Genomic DNA, 14,889 nt, shown 5'->3' with positions numbered 1-14,889 from the left:
CTGGGAAAGAGCCATACTGAGCTCCTGGTTGTCATCTGGCTTCTTCCTCCCTTTGGGCTCTCTGATGTTCTTCCCGAGCCTTCTTAACCCTTTTTTTTTTTTTTAAGATTTTATTTATTTTTCAACAGAGAAAGAGGGAACACAAGCAGGGGGAGTGGGAAAGGGAGAAGCAGACTTCCCGCCGAGCAGGGAGCCCGATGTGGGGCTCGATCCCAGGACCCTGGGATCATGACCTGAGCTGAAGGCAGACGCTTAACCGACTGAGCCACCCAGGCGCCCAACCCTTTCTATTCTTTCTTTGATCTCTCGCTCTTCACGTTTTCACTCATACTTTCTCTGATGTTCAGCAATTTTCTGGGCCCTCGGTTGAACTTCTTTCAGCACTGCACTAGCATCTTCATCGTAATCCAGTTTACAAGCAAGGGCAAGATCATGCGCCGCTTCTTCCCAACGGCCCAGAAGTCTGTGTGCTTTCCCTCGCCACTTATAAGGCTGAGCTGAATCAGGATTTATTTCAGTAGTTCTGTCACAGTCTCGAATGGCAGCATTTGGCTTCTGTAATTTGATGAAGACACTGGCTCTCTCTGCAGACAGACTGGCCAAGCGAGGATTCAGTTTGATGGCATCTGTGAACAAGTCAAGGGGGCTTTTTAGTTCACCATCATTTAGGGCATCAATGACAGCCACTTTTTTATCATTTGCCTGATCCATCATTTCCTTGGTTATCTCTACATTTTCATCTCCCATTTCTTGAGGGGCATCAATATCTGGTTCAATCACACTTTCATTGTCAATTTCTAGATCACGTTCCTCACTTGATGGTTCGTCTGTCTTTATGTTTTCCTCCGCCTTCTTACTATCTGTTTTTTCCTCCTTGATAGTGTCTTCTGATTTAGTTTTATGAGCGGTAGGTGGTATTTTACCCCCAATGCTCTCCATCCACTCCCGTAGGAAGCGCATTTCCTCGGTGTGCAGAACGCTCGGATCCTGCTTACGTATTTTCACGAAGGCCCGAAGCTCGCTCACTTTGCGGGGGTCCATGGTCCAGAGGCGGTGGCAGGCGGCAGGCGCGGCTCAGGTTGCGGCCTGATTCCAGGCCCGGGTACTAGCTCAGCGTGATCGTGTGGCCAAAGCCTGTGTTCTTAAGTACTCTGCAAAGTTTCTTTAAAACGGGCAGGGGACATCTCCCTCGGCCTGTGGATCAGAGAGGGCAGGGCCTGCCCCCCAGGAGCCCAGCATCCCCTCAGGACAAGATGAACACATGGGCATATTGGTGCTAAGTGCCAAGCGCACGGCCCAGTCAGCAAGGGCAGGAGGAGCTCGGATGGCACTGAGGGCTGGGCTGGTCACCAAGGAAGGATGCAGCCAGATGAAATGCAACAGGCAGGGCTTTTCAGGGAGGACTGCACAACCTCCTTTGCAGGACTGTGCAAAATGTAGTGAGGTGGGGGGTGGTGAGGTCAGTGTTGGCTCGGACAGAGAGGCTGCAGGGCAGAAGCGGTGGGAAAGCCGAGAAGATGGGCAGGGGTCAGGTGCTGGAGGGCCCAGAATGTCCCTGCATCTCTGCAGAGAGTGGTATTTAAGTGTCCTTTCCTCCCTCAGGGGCAGAGAGGCCTGGAGGAGGAGGGCATTAGCAGGATGTCCACAGCTCCATTCGGTGTCTGGCTGGGCCAAGAGGGTCGGTGCAAATAAAGCACAAGGGTTGGCCTGGGGCTCACACCACAGGACAAAGCTGAGCTTCTCTTTCCTGGGGGAGGTGAGGTGGCAGCTGTGGGCAGTCCCGGGGACCCTCCCCCCGCAGCTGTGGCCTGAGGAAAGATCATGTGGCTGGTGGATCTTCAGAGAGTCACTGACTTCATGGTGCCCCCAGCAATTTTTTTGAAACCCTCACAAGAGTGGGCTTCCAATCAGTAGTGCGCTGGTAAATGGCTAACAATCGGCTCTCTCGGGGGGGGCGGGGGGGGAGTGTTGGGTGGAGTCCTGTTTGTAGCATTTGATGGTTTTCAGGGTGTAAGTGCTCCCACTGTGACTTGTATCAAGCTACCAACACGATGCTACCAAACGCAGAGCAGAGGGGAGAGTCACACGGCCCGCGGTCGCCAGCCTATCTGAGCCGGGCGTCAGCACCCACTGCTTCCAGCTCCCCCGATCCTGGGCCCTGGGAGCGAGAAGCCAGCCATTCGGGGTGTTCCTGAGCCTCAGGGCTTCGAGGCCTGGTTGGATCTGGTCCTGGAGGGTACTTGGTGTCCTATTCTGATCGGCTCCAATCATTAGTCCTATGAGAGTCCCCGGAGTGGGTCCAAGGGCTCCGCATGTTGGCACCAGGCGGTTGGCTGCACAACAACCAGGAAGCATCCAGGTCCCAGGAATCCTGAGTTCAATGTGGTCCCAGAAGGAGGCCATGGAGCTCTCAGACAAAAGGGAATGCAGGTGTCACATGTAGGCGGTGGGCCTGGCCTCACCAGCCTGGTATCCACATTCTATCCAATTGCCAGTTTCATGATTACTTGTCAGAAGACCCATCTTGGAATCTTGCACAGTCTCTTAGTGAGGAGGGAGTCCTCCCTAGGCTCTGCGTTCTCCTAGAGCAGAGAGGCTGAGAGGCAGAAATGAGGAAAACTTTCTTCTTTCCCTCCTCCCCCACCCGCCCCACCCCACCCCTACGGTAGACCCTACGGGACTGGAGCTATGGCTCAAGGGGGGGAAGATACTAGAGGGGAAGGACTACAGGTGCCCTACTGTGCTAAGGGTGCCAGTGTGGCAGGATGGAGTTGGCCAGACCCAGAGGCCAGTCGTGGGCTTCCCACTTCCGCTGCCCACCAGCACAAGGGTCAGGCTGCCTAAGGCAGCAGGTGGCTGTCCAGCTGAGGTCTTTGCCCAGATGGGGAATGTGAGCTGGTGAGGATGAGTCATGAGCTGGTGTCCCCATGGGCTCTCCATGTGAGTGCAGGACCTCCAAGGCCTTCTTATTGTCCCAAGAAACCTCACCCCTTCCCTCCTGGTTGCCCCTTCTTCCCCACCACCCACTCTAGGTTTTTCATCATCAAAGAGAGCTTTCTTCTTTACTACTCTGAGAGCGAAAAAAAGAACTTTGAAAGCAATAAATACTTCAATATACATCCTAAGGTGAGGCAGCCTCCCTCAGGGCCACAGTGGGGAGGGCCTCATGGGGACAACGGGGGAGGGTATCCTGTAAGGGTAGAAGACCGTGTCTTTTCTTGCTCTGGTCTAGCAGGGTCTGGAGAACAAATCTTTCCTGGGACACAAGACTCCCTGCTCTCCTGGGCTGGGCCCCCACCCTCCTGTGCCCCAGAGCCTGCCCCAGCCCTTCCTCTTCCTTCTGGGAGTTGGTTCTGGTCTGGCTCCCAGCTTGAGGCCCTTGGCAGGACCTGGCTTTGGCTGAGGGCTCCCAGAGGCCTTGAGTGACCTGGGCGGGGTGGGGGCTGCCTGTTCTGGTTTTTTCCCAGGGCGTCATCCCCCTGGGAGGCTGCCTGGTGGAGGCCAAGGAAGAACCCAGCATGCCCTATGCCATGAAAATCTCCCACCAGGACTTCCATGTGAGTAAAGCTCTCCCCTCAGCCTGGACTCGGCAGGGCAGACCAGCCTCTCTGGGGGACCTCCAGGCTCCCTGGGGGCAGCCCCTCCAGCGGCCTGGCTTGGGAGGGTTCAGTGTCCTAGGGATGTGTGATGGAGGAGCAGAGCTGGGCCTGGAGGGCCCTGTGGATGGCCTCTGACATCCCGGGAGTGGCCTCCCCTCAGGAACACCTGAGACTCTTCTTCCTGGCAGGGCAACATCTTGCTGGCTGCCGAGTCCGAGTTTGAGCAGACCCAGTGGCTGGAGATGCTACAGGAGTCCGGGAAGGTGTAAGTGCTCATAGGCAGGCGGGCAGGTCCAGAAAGGGAATGGTTATGGGCTGGGTTCACCCTGATCTCCTTGCCTCTCTGCTGGGATCCTGGTGGGCACTAAGGACACCAAGAAAGGGCAGGGTGGGGAGAAAAATGGCTGGGCCTCCTTGAAAACAGTGCTGTGGACGTTGGTTAGGGTGGGGAAGAAAGGCCAGGCCAGATTTAGAGCATCTGTGAGGGGTCTGCTAAGTGGGCTTTGAGCACAACGAGCTTGGCCTGTCTGGAGTCACAGGTGGCAGACGTGGACACCACTTGTCTCTAACTCTTGGGAGCAAATCCAGCATTGCTAGGGGGATTCGGCTGCCTCCCAACACCCATCTCACTTCCCCAGGCCCACAGTGAATCCTAGCGCAGAAAGGAGCTGGTGCTTTGTAAATCAGAGTCCAGATCATGGAAACCTCCAGCCCAGCACGGTCCGTTTATACGTAAACCCCTGTCCTGGCACCTGCCTGTTCAAGTTGGGTCATGCTTTCAGTTCAACAAATGATAGTGAGCGCGCGGCCGCCAGGCCTCGTGCCCAGGAGTGGCCTACAGTGGTGTGGAAGGCAGCCTGGGAAGCAATCTCTTCCCTGCTCCGCAAGTGCTGCTGGCCCCGTCCGCCGTGGCCCACTTTGCAGCCCGGGCCAGCCTCCAGGGACTGTAACCGATCGATGCTGGTGGCATGCCCAGAGCCAAGGGTGCCAGAGTGAATGGGGCTGGGATTCTGGAAGAGACAGGATGGGTGAGCACAAACCATGCGCAATCTCCTTCTCCACCACTCTTCTGTTGTAACAATTTTGTGTTTCTTTCTTCTTCTCTTCTCTGTCCCATCTGCCCTCCCTCCCCAGGACTTGGAAGAATGCCCAGCTGGGAGAAGCCATGATCAAAAGCCTGGAGGCCCAGGGGCTGCAGTTGGCCAAGGAAAAGCAGGAGTATTTAGGTTGGCTAGAGGGATGGACTGGAAGCTGAGGCTCCCTAGGTAGCAAGCACTTTGGGGCCAAGGGTTAGAGCCGGGGCTTGGTGGACAGCCCAGGAAGGGGAGAATCTGGGATGGGGCTTGGTGGGCTACAGGGAGCCATAGACCAGCCCGAAGCCTAGAGGCTTTGACTGTGTAAACTGTGTCCTTTTGGCCGGCATGACAGAAGGCAGGGGGACCTGGTGGCCGGGAGCCTGGGCTCTGGCCGCAGCTTTGCCACTTCTCTGTCAGCTGTGTGTCTCCAGGAAGTGTAGCCCCGGTAAGCCTCGATGTCCTCATCCTTAAAATGGAGATGAGAATAGTCCCTAGCGTTTAGAGGTGGCAGGGGGGTCAGGGGAAATGAGAACATGCCTGAAAGCCGTTGTGTCCGGCACACAGTATGGGCCCCATAAACGGAGTTGAAATTATCCTGCCCTGGGTCCCCAGGTCCTGGATTTGCCCCTAATAACTCCCACCTGCCAGCCCGCTTTACACCTGACCCTATGCCCCTGACTGGTGGGCAAGCATGCTCTGTTGGGAAAGAAGGTGAGACTGGGAGTTTGATCCTTTACCTCGGATCCTCTCCCCTGCCACCTCCTTAGACACTTGGGGCCTCAGCACTGGTTCCGCTCTGCCTGTCCCCCCAGGACCTGCCCTCCCCCACCTGCCAGACACTAGTGCAGAGGGGCGGTGGTCTGGGGAGCAGCACAATTAACAGCACTTCTAGGGTGCAGACACCCACCTGAGCTTCTGAAGATGAGGCCACCCTTGTCTTGTGAATGCACAAAGCAAGCAGAAAGGAGGGCGGCAGCTGAGGCCAGCACAGCAGCTTCCAGCCCCAGGAGCTGGCTCAGCCCTCTGGCCGGCCTGGGCATGGCAGAGCTGACCGTTTCCCTGGGAGATCCCGGGCATGAAGGAGGTTCCTGGAAGGCACTTGCCCCCTCCAGGCCGGAGCTGGAGCGAGCTTTCTGTGAGAGGGTGCGTGCTTGCTTTGCAGACAAACTGATGGAGGAGACGGAAGAACTCTGCCTTCAGAGGGAGCAGAGAGAGGTAGGCGCACCGAGATGCTCAGCGCCGCTGCTCCTCCCCAGCACCTCCCGCTCCGGGCGCCCCTTAGCAGCCACGGCGTATGGCCTGTATTTCTGGTATTCAGGAATCATGTGAGGGAGCAAAGCACCCAGAGAACTCACTGGAAATTCAGCCAGGTAGAGCAGAGAGGCCATGAGGTGACAGTGCTTGGGACTTGCCAACTTGTATTTCTTCTTGCCAATCCCCAGGGACAAAAGTAAAAAATGTAGGTGACCACGTTCTAGAGAAAGCCATCCCCAAATTGTATAAGCTACATCAGTAAGTAATGAGCTGCTTGTCACTGGTGATCTTCACGGGAGGCAGGGGTGGCCTCTGTTACCTAGAGAGGGGCTTCTGCACCATCAGGGTGAGTGGGTTGGATGATTTCAGGGTTTCCTTCCTCCTCTAAGTGACACACTGTAAGTTCCAAAAAGGCCAAGCATTAGCCTGGGGCTGCCTGTAGGGAAAAGGAGACCCTGGCCTCGTTTGAGGGTAGGGAGCCCCTGAAGTCCACTTCATTTGGAATCTCCATGCAGCGTTGGGCCTTGCCTGTCCCGAAGGGGCATCAGCACCCCTGAAGGGCAGAGTCAGGTAGTGCTTAGCAGTGCAGACTTGGAGCCGGGCTGCCTATGTCTGTGTTTGAGCTTCACCACTTCTAGCTGTGTAACCTTGGACAAGTTACCTACCCTCTCTGAACATCAATATTCTTATGCGAAAAATGGAGATAATGGAACCCATCTTATTAGGATGCTGTGAAGATTAAATGAGATATTACATATAAATTGCTTGGCACATAGGACGTGCTGAGTGAATATCTGTGTTTGTTAGTATCATGATCAGGTTGTTATGAATTATGGGCCCATCCTGCACATGAGCTGCCTGAGGCCTCAAGCTGCAGAGTGGCTCGCGTGCGCACAGGAGAGCCTGACTCAGTCCACTGCTCTTTGCCCCGTTGCTGTTCCTTGTCCTTATAGGGCTGGGCCCGTCAGCCTCGGCTCAGTGCCTGCCTCTGTGACTTTTCTCGCGCTAAGCACCTTTCCCGACCGCCCTTCACTGGGCTCTGAGACAGACCCTGCGGTCAGGAAGCATCATGTCCCTGTAGCAGCCCGAACATTCCCAGGGCCCGGCACGGCAGCTGGCCCCGGATGAGGGCTTGATAAATGAGGGATGACTCAATGAGTGAGCATTTTTGATTCTTATAATTTCACATTACATCTTGATTTTAATCCAGTAGGACAATCCAGCCTCATTTTTCTCCTTCCAAAATTGTATCTGATATTCTTGCTCACTTACCCTTCCAGCTGGACTTCAGGCTCACTTTGTCGATTCACAACAATAGGAAAAAACAAACAAAAAACAAAACCCCAAAGCCACTGAGGATTTGTATTAGGATTGCGTGGATTTGAGGATTGGCACCATGACAGCGCTGAGCCTTCTCCCACCCAGTGGTGTGTGGGCCTCCCTGTCTCTCTGGTGTCATCCAGGTCCTGCAAGAGAGTCCTGGCATTTTCTGCACACAGTTCTGTCATTTTGAGAAGCGAGACTTCTGGTGCGTTGTCAGCAACTTAAGACAGGTAATTGAGGAAGCCAGAGGAAGGGATGGAGTGACGGACACAGCCACCAGCAGCGAGAGAGACAGACTTATCCATCAGAGAGCCTAAATCTGGGGCAGCTGTCAGCCGGAGGAAAATTTAGACACTCTATCTAGGTCTTTAGGCAGGAAATGAGGACAGCGGAGACCCACTGCACGCAGGCCTCACTTAAAGCCTTAGCATGTTGAAAGAGCGGGGCCTGTCAGCTGTGAACACCCTGGTTTTGTGGCCCAAGATGCGAATGCGACTCACTCGGGCCCAGCCGATTCCCACGGCCAAGGGTGCCGTGGGCGGGCGAAAGGGAAAGGTTCGGAGGAGCGGAACTCACAGGGGCCCTAACTTGCTCCTCCATGCAATGGGGCTGCCTGTCCCCTGTGCCTTTCCTATCTCCACTGTGAGGCACAGAGGTGGTCTGGGCGTGCCTTGGGCCACTTTAGGAAGGCATCTGGTAGGGCCCAGTGAGAAGATGAAGATACTCTGGTCTTTAAGAGGCAGCCTGGCCTAACAGCAGACTCGGACTCTGGAACCAGGAGACTCAGATTGGAGTCTCAGCTCCATCACTGACTGTGTGGCCTTGGGCAAGCTAACCTCTCCGGGCCTCAGTTCCTCTATCTGTGATGCTCTGATAAGAGTTAACAGCTATGCCCCCTTAGCACCTAGGTCGCCATGAGGCTTGATGACTAGAAGGAACAGAGTGCTTTGTGGATGGGCAAGGCCCATGCAGATGTGCTCTGAGCAGTGGTGGGGGGCCACGACATCCTCCATGGGGAAGGAAGGCCCTGGGACTCTAGATGCATGAGCAGAGAGTACAGGGGGAGCCTGCCTGGGCTCATCTGCCCTGGGGCCAGGAGGCCGTGCCCTTCCTTGGGTGCAGGTCCCTCAAATGTCCCTGGCCCCCTGTGACCTCATCTCTCTCATCCCCTGGAGGAGGACAGCCTGCCTACCTTTCCTTTGCTGGCTGAACTCTTGAGAGCTCAGCCTTGCATGTGAACAGGCGCATGGGAAATTAGAAATGTCCCAGGCCCGTTAGGCAGGCATCTTGTCACCCAGGCTGCTCCTGGTCAGAACACAGACTCTGGGTGTTGGAAAGAACCTCCCACTTCAAGGTGAGGCTCTTTGTTCACCTCCCTGATGGATGATATCCTGAGTCTGTCATGGATAACTCACAACCTCTGGAGTTATTCTTTGCCTTATTGCTCTATTGTTTGAAAACTCTTCCTTTCGTTGAGCTGGAATTTGCCTTTGGGTGACTTCTTTCCAACCCTGTACTCCTGCAACTTAGGTCAGGCCCAGGAGTCGGAGGAACAAGCACTAGACCGTGGAGAGAGGCGTTAGCGTCTGCAGGCCTTAGCTGACTTCAACCAACGGAAGGGTTGCTACAAGCGCTCAGACCATCTTGGCTGCAGGAACAGAAGGTTCTGGATGCTCCGAGTTTATAGATTCTGCTGTCATCAGTCTTCTCAGGCATCAGTTTTAGTTAAAAGTCACACAGATAAAGTGAAAGGTGGAAAAGAAGTGAGCAACCAGGAAGAAGATTCTCTTTCTTTGTCCTCGTTAACATGAAACCTTTTTATTAACAGTAAAAATCGTGCTCTTTGTAGAACACCCGGAAAACAAACGTTATCCTCAATCCCACAATTGACAGACAACTGTTGCCAATATTTTGGTATTTTTCTTCAGTATTTAAAAATATATATTATTGTAGGGGAACCTGGGTGGCTTAGTCGGTGAAGCATCCAACTCTTGGTTTGGGCTCAGATCATGATCTCAGGGTCGTGAGATCGAGCCCCGTGTCCGTCTAGTTGAGATTCTCTCTCTCTCTCTCCCTCTGCCTCTGCCCTTCCCCCTGCTTGTGCACGCTCTATAAATAAATAGATGAATAAATAAATAAATAAATAAATAAATAAATAAATAAATAAAATCTTTAATATATATATAATTCTTATATATATTTTCAACATAATAGGATCATAGCAGATATTCTGTTTTATAGCCTGCTTTTTCATTATACCTTCATTAACATTGTACCTTTAGCAAGTTTTCATGTCATTCAATGTTCCTTGAAAACCTCAGTCTTAATGACCAGGTACTGATTCATCCTATGTGATGTTCCATTTAACGACTCTTCTAGTTTTAGACATCCAGACTGTTTTCACTATTATAAATTATGCCACAGTGAACATCTCTGTACACATAAGTCTTGGTCTACTGTCTAATTGTTTAGGAGAGACTCCAATGGGGGAAATCCCTGAGTCTGGGCCAGAACGTTTTTTTTTTTTCAAGATTTTATTTATTTGTCAGAGAGAGAGAGAGAGAGACAGAGAGCATAGCAGGGGGAGTGGCAGGCAGAAGGAGAAGCAGGCTCCCCACTGAGCAAGGAGCCTGATGCAGGACTCCATCCTAGGACCCTGGGATCATGATCTGAGCTGAAGGCAGATGTGTAACTGACTGAGCCACCCAGGTGCCCCTGGGCAAGAACTTTTAAGACGCCTGATGCATACTGACAGATTGCTTTCCAGAAAATTTGTACCAGTTTTCACTCTCACCAGCAGTGCGTGGACATTTCCATCTTGCTCTACCCCTCTGCCCACGTTTGAGTTCTTCCTTCATCATTTACTAGCTACAGTGTGGGAAAAAGGGATGAAGACACTCATGACTTTGAACAAGTTTACTTGACCTTTATGTACCTCTGTTTTTCTCATCTGTAAAATGAGGGTAAAAATATTATCCACTCTCAGAGTTGTTATGAGGATTAAATGAGTTAATACATGTAAAGTACTTAGAACACTAAGCTCACGGAGAATGTTATCCATCATTGTCATTATTATCATATACAAGATCTGTTTCCGAATTCCCTTTTCCATTACTTTGAACTGCTGTCTATCTGTGAACAGATACCACACAATTTCAGTTTATAATACCATCTATCATTTATTAAGCACTGACTATGTTGCAGACAATTTGCATGGATTAGCTCATGTGATCCTCCCATTAACCCTAAAGGTAGTACTGCCCAACTCAAAGAGTACCCCCCACACCCTCTCTTCTCTCTGCACTAGATCCAATGGTAATCTAGACCACACCTCCGGCTTCATTTACTGTGTGCATGCAAATGACTCCCCATTGACAGATGCAGTCCCTTTTCTCTGCTGAGTTCCAGCCCCTTAATATCCAAATGTTGATATTACATCTCCAGCCAGAAGTCTCAAAAGTACTGCAAACTCAGTATGTCCAAGACCACTCATGATCTTCCCCCACAGAGCTGGTGGTGGTCCTCCTCTAGAGCTCCCTAGCTCAGGGAATTCACCACCATCCATTTTTTGTGCAGACTGGAGACCCGGGAATCATGCCTCACCCTGTCCTTCCCATCTCCCCCACTCCATCCCCAAGTTCTGATAGCATTGCCCCCACAAGCTCTAGAACCTGCCTGGCCACTTCTCTCCATCTCACTGCCCTGCTCTGGTTCACACCACTAGGTCTGGCTAGACTAAGGCAGTGGCCTCCCACCTGGATTCCCTGTATCCCTCCGGGCCCCTCTTCATCTCTTTTCTCCAAGCTGCAGCCAGAGTCATTGTTTACAATGGAAGTCGATTCTGTTGCCCACCTTCTTCTCCTACTCCCTGCTCAAAACCTTCATTGCTTGTTCTTGCTCAGGAAAAAAGACCCAAATCCCCAGCATAGCCCAAGGCCCTGTGTGGTCTAGCCTCCTCCCTCCCACCCTCACTCTGGGCCCAGCTCTATGGGACTGTCTTGCTTCTTTCGGGGCAGCACGTTTCCGAAGGGCTTTTGTACATACTGATCCTTCTTCCTGGAATGCTCTTCTCTGTTACTTATCCACCTTCACCTGTTGGCTCAAGAATCTCCTGCTCCCCCTACCAATCATTCCCTCCTTCTTGTCCAAGGCAACTTTCCATAGAACTGTGCCCCCGCAGGGCACATCACATACCTTGGTTTGTAAACATCCTCTCGTGTGTGTATTTATTTTATTAGTTTCTGATTCTTGCACTGAGCTGTATGCTCATGATAAGTGAGACGTGTCTGGGTTTGCTCATCTTCACATCCTCAATGCAGAGCCTGGCAGGTGCTTGGCACATATTAAGCACTCAATAAATATGTGTAGCATGAGTGAATGAAGCTATAAAAAAAACCTCATTGGGGTTTTTACTGGAATTGCATTGAGCCTGTAAATTAACTGGGAAGAACCTTTACTATAATCTTCCCAATCAGGGGCCTGCGTTCTTTTCTAAAGCATAATTACTTTTATTGGGGATTTAGAAATAATGCAGTGAAGCCGGGATTATTTGGCTTGGAGGAGAGGAGACTTGGGGACAGAAGAGCTGTCCCCAACACCTGAAGGGAAAACAGATCAGTCTTGTTCTATGGCTCCAAGGGGAGAAGGTGAACACACTGATGGAAATTAGGAGGAGGCAGATTTGGGCTCAGATGGCACTGGTGGATGAAACGGGCTGCCCCCTCTCCTAGGTGTACCTGAGGGACTCAGGGTGTCCACAAGTTGGCTGTGTGTTTGGCTTTGCCAGTCTTCTGTTTTGCTAAGCGCCATTCCTCGGCTCTTCCTTTGCTGGCTGGGGTCTTCAGTCTTCAAGGCTGAGGAGAAGGGCTTAAGACGAGATGGTATCTGAGGCAGCAAGTTCCCAGCAAGGGAGTTAGCTGAAGGAAGAGAGTTTGGTCGAAGGACAGACGCGGCTATGGGGGCATTGGAGGGCAGTTTTGCTCCATAAATGAGATTCAGCCCTCTCCTTTGAGCCCCACAAAACTTTCGGCAAAGTCTGCGGCCCTTCCTCAGTGCTTCTTGTTGTAACTTTCAGAGAGGGTCCGTGCTGAGGTTGAACCCGGAAGGAAGAACTTTGAGCAGGTTGTTCTGGAGTGAAACAGGCTGTCTTAACTGGGGGCAAATTCCCTGTCATGAGAGCCATTCAAGCAAGAGCCCGGGCCACCTCTTGGCCGGAAAACTGATTCCGGGATTCGAGTGTGTGATGAAGACCGATGCGCCTTTCAAGTGGCTTTGACCATAGAAGGCTCTGATTCATGGGTGCCCATTTCTCTGACTGTCGCCCAGCACTCAGTATGGCCTGGGCACATGGTTATGGACTCAGGTGGGAAACGCACTATATCATGTAGACCTGGGGCCAACGTGGGGAGGAGGGTTAGGAAAAGCCAAAGGACTGTTTTGCCGTGTTATCTTCAGAAGCCTCAGTTTCACTCTGGCTCTTGGAGGCATCGCCAGGGCCTGCTGGCATCTGAGGTGCTAGAAATTATACCCTCCCGCGCTGTGAACTATGGAGGAGCAAAGCAGTTGTCACAAAACTGCTTCCAGCTAAGCTTCCCTCGAAGTGCACCCTGCAGCCCCACCTGCCAGTGAGGCCCAGGAAAATGGGACCCGTGGAGGGCACATACTTGCTGGGAAAATACGGTGCTGGCCAGCATTCCTGACCGGTTGAGTCTGGCCCTGCCTGGGGGCCTGCCCGGTGCTTTCTGGCTCCCCTGTGCCCTTTGGGCCGAGCCCAGGCAAAGCTGCGGCCACCTGGGCTGGTTAACTTCCTAGATGCCCCGAGGAAGAAAGAGTCCTGATTTTCTGACTTTGGGGTTGGGAATGGCTTTCCTTCGCCATCCTTAACCAATGGCATTCTAGGGATCTTTAAGGGAAATACACATTCACCCCCGGTTCCCTCCAGCACTTGAGAGTCGGCCAGCACGCCAGAGGCTATTAGCGACTGGAGTTGCCCAGCAGAGTAGACATCTAGAACGATCATCACCTCCAGTCACAGGGAAACGACATTGGGATCCTTTTTAAACCCTGGCTGCAGCATGCTCAGTATGTTTGATAAGGCTTGTTGAGACTGGGTTTCGCTGAGTGGGACCAGGGCTCCTCGGGACTTAGCCCCGAGTCGGCTCGCATACGGCCTGGCCTGCACTGCATCCCAGGGGGGGCCCTGGACCAGAGTGGCGGTTCCTGACCTCAGGGGCCCTTTGCTGCCTGTGACGCTTCTCTTCCCCTCTGGTTCTCTTCAGGAGCTTGAGCGCCTTAACCAGGTGCTGGAGGCCGAGAAGCAGCAGTTTGAGGAGGTGGTGCAGGAGCTGAAAATGGAGCAGGAGCAGATCAAAAGGTGGTGGTGGTGCCCAGGAGGGGGTAGGAGGAAGGTGCGCCTCGGGCAGGGCATTAGAACCCACGTCTCCCATCAGGCTCAGGGAGGTCTCACCCAGGAGAGCCTCACTACTTGATGGCTTGGTTTGGGTCTATCTTCCCAGTGCTGCTCCAGGCCTCGGGGCAGCCCAGAAGGAGCTGTAGACCCCATACAAACTGGAAGTGAGGCACCAGCAGGTGCAGACCTGTTCCCCACCCCCACCCCCCCAGCAACGAGCCCCTCGTGCCTCTGTCAAGTCTTGCTTACCCAGAGGCAGACGGGAAAAAGTCAGCCTGGAGGTGCTGTTAGCCAAGACCCTCAACATCCCCTGCTCAGTCCATTCTCATTCTGGCTAATGACGTCCCTTGGGATCTTTAGTCCTGTGTATGGTTTGCAAACCCAGTTGCCCAGTTGCACATTACGATCATATAACAGAATGAGAGTCTCTTGAAGGTAGGGCCCAGAGATCTATATTTCATAAAAGCTCTCCAGGTCACTCTGATTCAGACTATCTAGGAATTTGGAGACTAATGCTCTGGGTACTGTTGGTGGTGATGGTTGTTGCCCTCCTCCTCCTCAACACTACTGATAATCAGTGTTAGCCCAGAAAGGCTTTTCTTGCAACAACCTTATAAAAGGAAGTCAATTAAACAAGTGCTTTGGGAAGGGAGAAGCTCTGAGAATCTTACCAAGTAAATGGTGGAGCACCTGCTTATCTCCAGAACTGTGCCAGATACTGGAATAGAAGATAAGTTCTCTTATCTTACAATGCAGGATCTTACGATCTGGTTGGGAAAACCAGGCTCACATCCAAGAAAGATCAACACAGTAATATATAATCAGACACTAGGGGGCACAGTGCAGACTCCCTGTGTCATAGGAATTAAGGTATACATGTGATCCTTTGGGCGTGAAGAGAGGTTCGATTGAGCTGGGCCTTGAAGGATGGGTAGGATTTAGGAGACTGGGCAGGAGAAAAGGGAAAGGCATTTCAAGCAGGAGGAAGGGAAACCAGGGGTAAATGCCTGAGGGGGCCCAGGCTTGTTAAGAAAGCAGCAAAGGGGTTATCACCCCAGAGAAGGGCCTCAGCCATGTCCCAAGTCAGAGTAAATAGGGGTTCTAGCAGGGTCTGTCCCGGGAAGACAGGAGGTAGGGCCAGGTTTCTCCAGTGCTTCTCTCTGCCTGTGGGGTGGTCCTGGGTTTATCCCACCTGACAGATGCCTGTGTACCTGGAGCAAGTGACTTC

General features: G+C 52.5%; 1 protein-coding gene and 1 pseudogene across 3 annotated transcripts in view; one reads left to right on the top strand and one right to left on the bottom strand.

The window, feature by feature from the left end:
• Positions 1 to 14,889, top strand: part of PLEKHD1 (pleckstrin homology and coiled-coil domain containing D1) — a 39,967-nt gene that overhangs the window by 9,533 nt on the left and 15,545 nt on the right. For all 3 annotated transcript variants that reach the window (XM_081830348.1, XM_006735807.3, XM_081830349.1), the window contains exons 2-7: positions 3,033 to 3,126; positions 3,468 to 3,557; positions 3,788 to 3,864; positions 4,734 to 4,825; positions 5,838 to 5,890; positions 13,531 to 13,625. In XM_081830348.1, the coding sequence (XP_081686474.1) occupies positions 3,033 to 3,126; positions 3,468 to 3,557; positions 3,788 to 3,864; positions 4,734 to 4,825; positions 5,838 to 5,890; positions 13,531 to 13,625 (501 nt within the window). The remainder of the gene's footprint in view (positions 1 to 3,032; positions 3,127 to 3,467; positions 3,558 to 3,787; positions 3,865 to 4,733; positions 4,826 to 5,837; positions 5,891 to 13,530; positions 13,626 to 14,889) is intronic.
• LOC102739090 (hsc70-interacting protein-like) lies at positions 253 to 1,046 on the bottom strand (annotated as a pseudogene).

Source organism: Leptonychotes weddellii, chromosome 9 (assembly GCF_054177405.1).
Source record: "Leptonychotes weddellii isolate Sample4059 chromosome 9, ASM5417740v2, whole genome shotgun sequence".
Lineage (NCBI taxonomy): Eukaryota > Metazoa > Chordata > Mammalia > Carnivora > Phocidae > Leptonychotes > Leptonychotes weddellii.
Note: the sequence above shows the minus strand (reverse complement) of the source record. Positions and strands in the feature narration are given on the sequence as shown.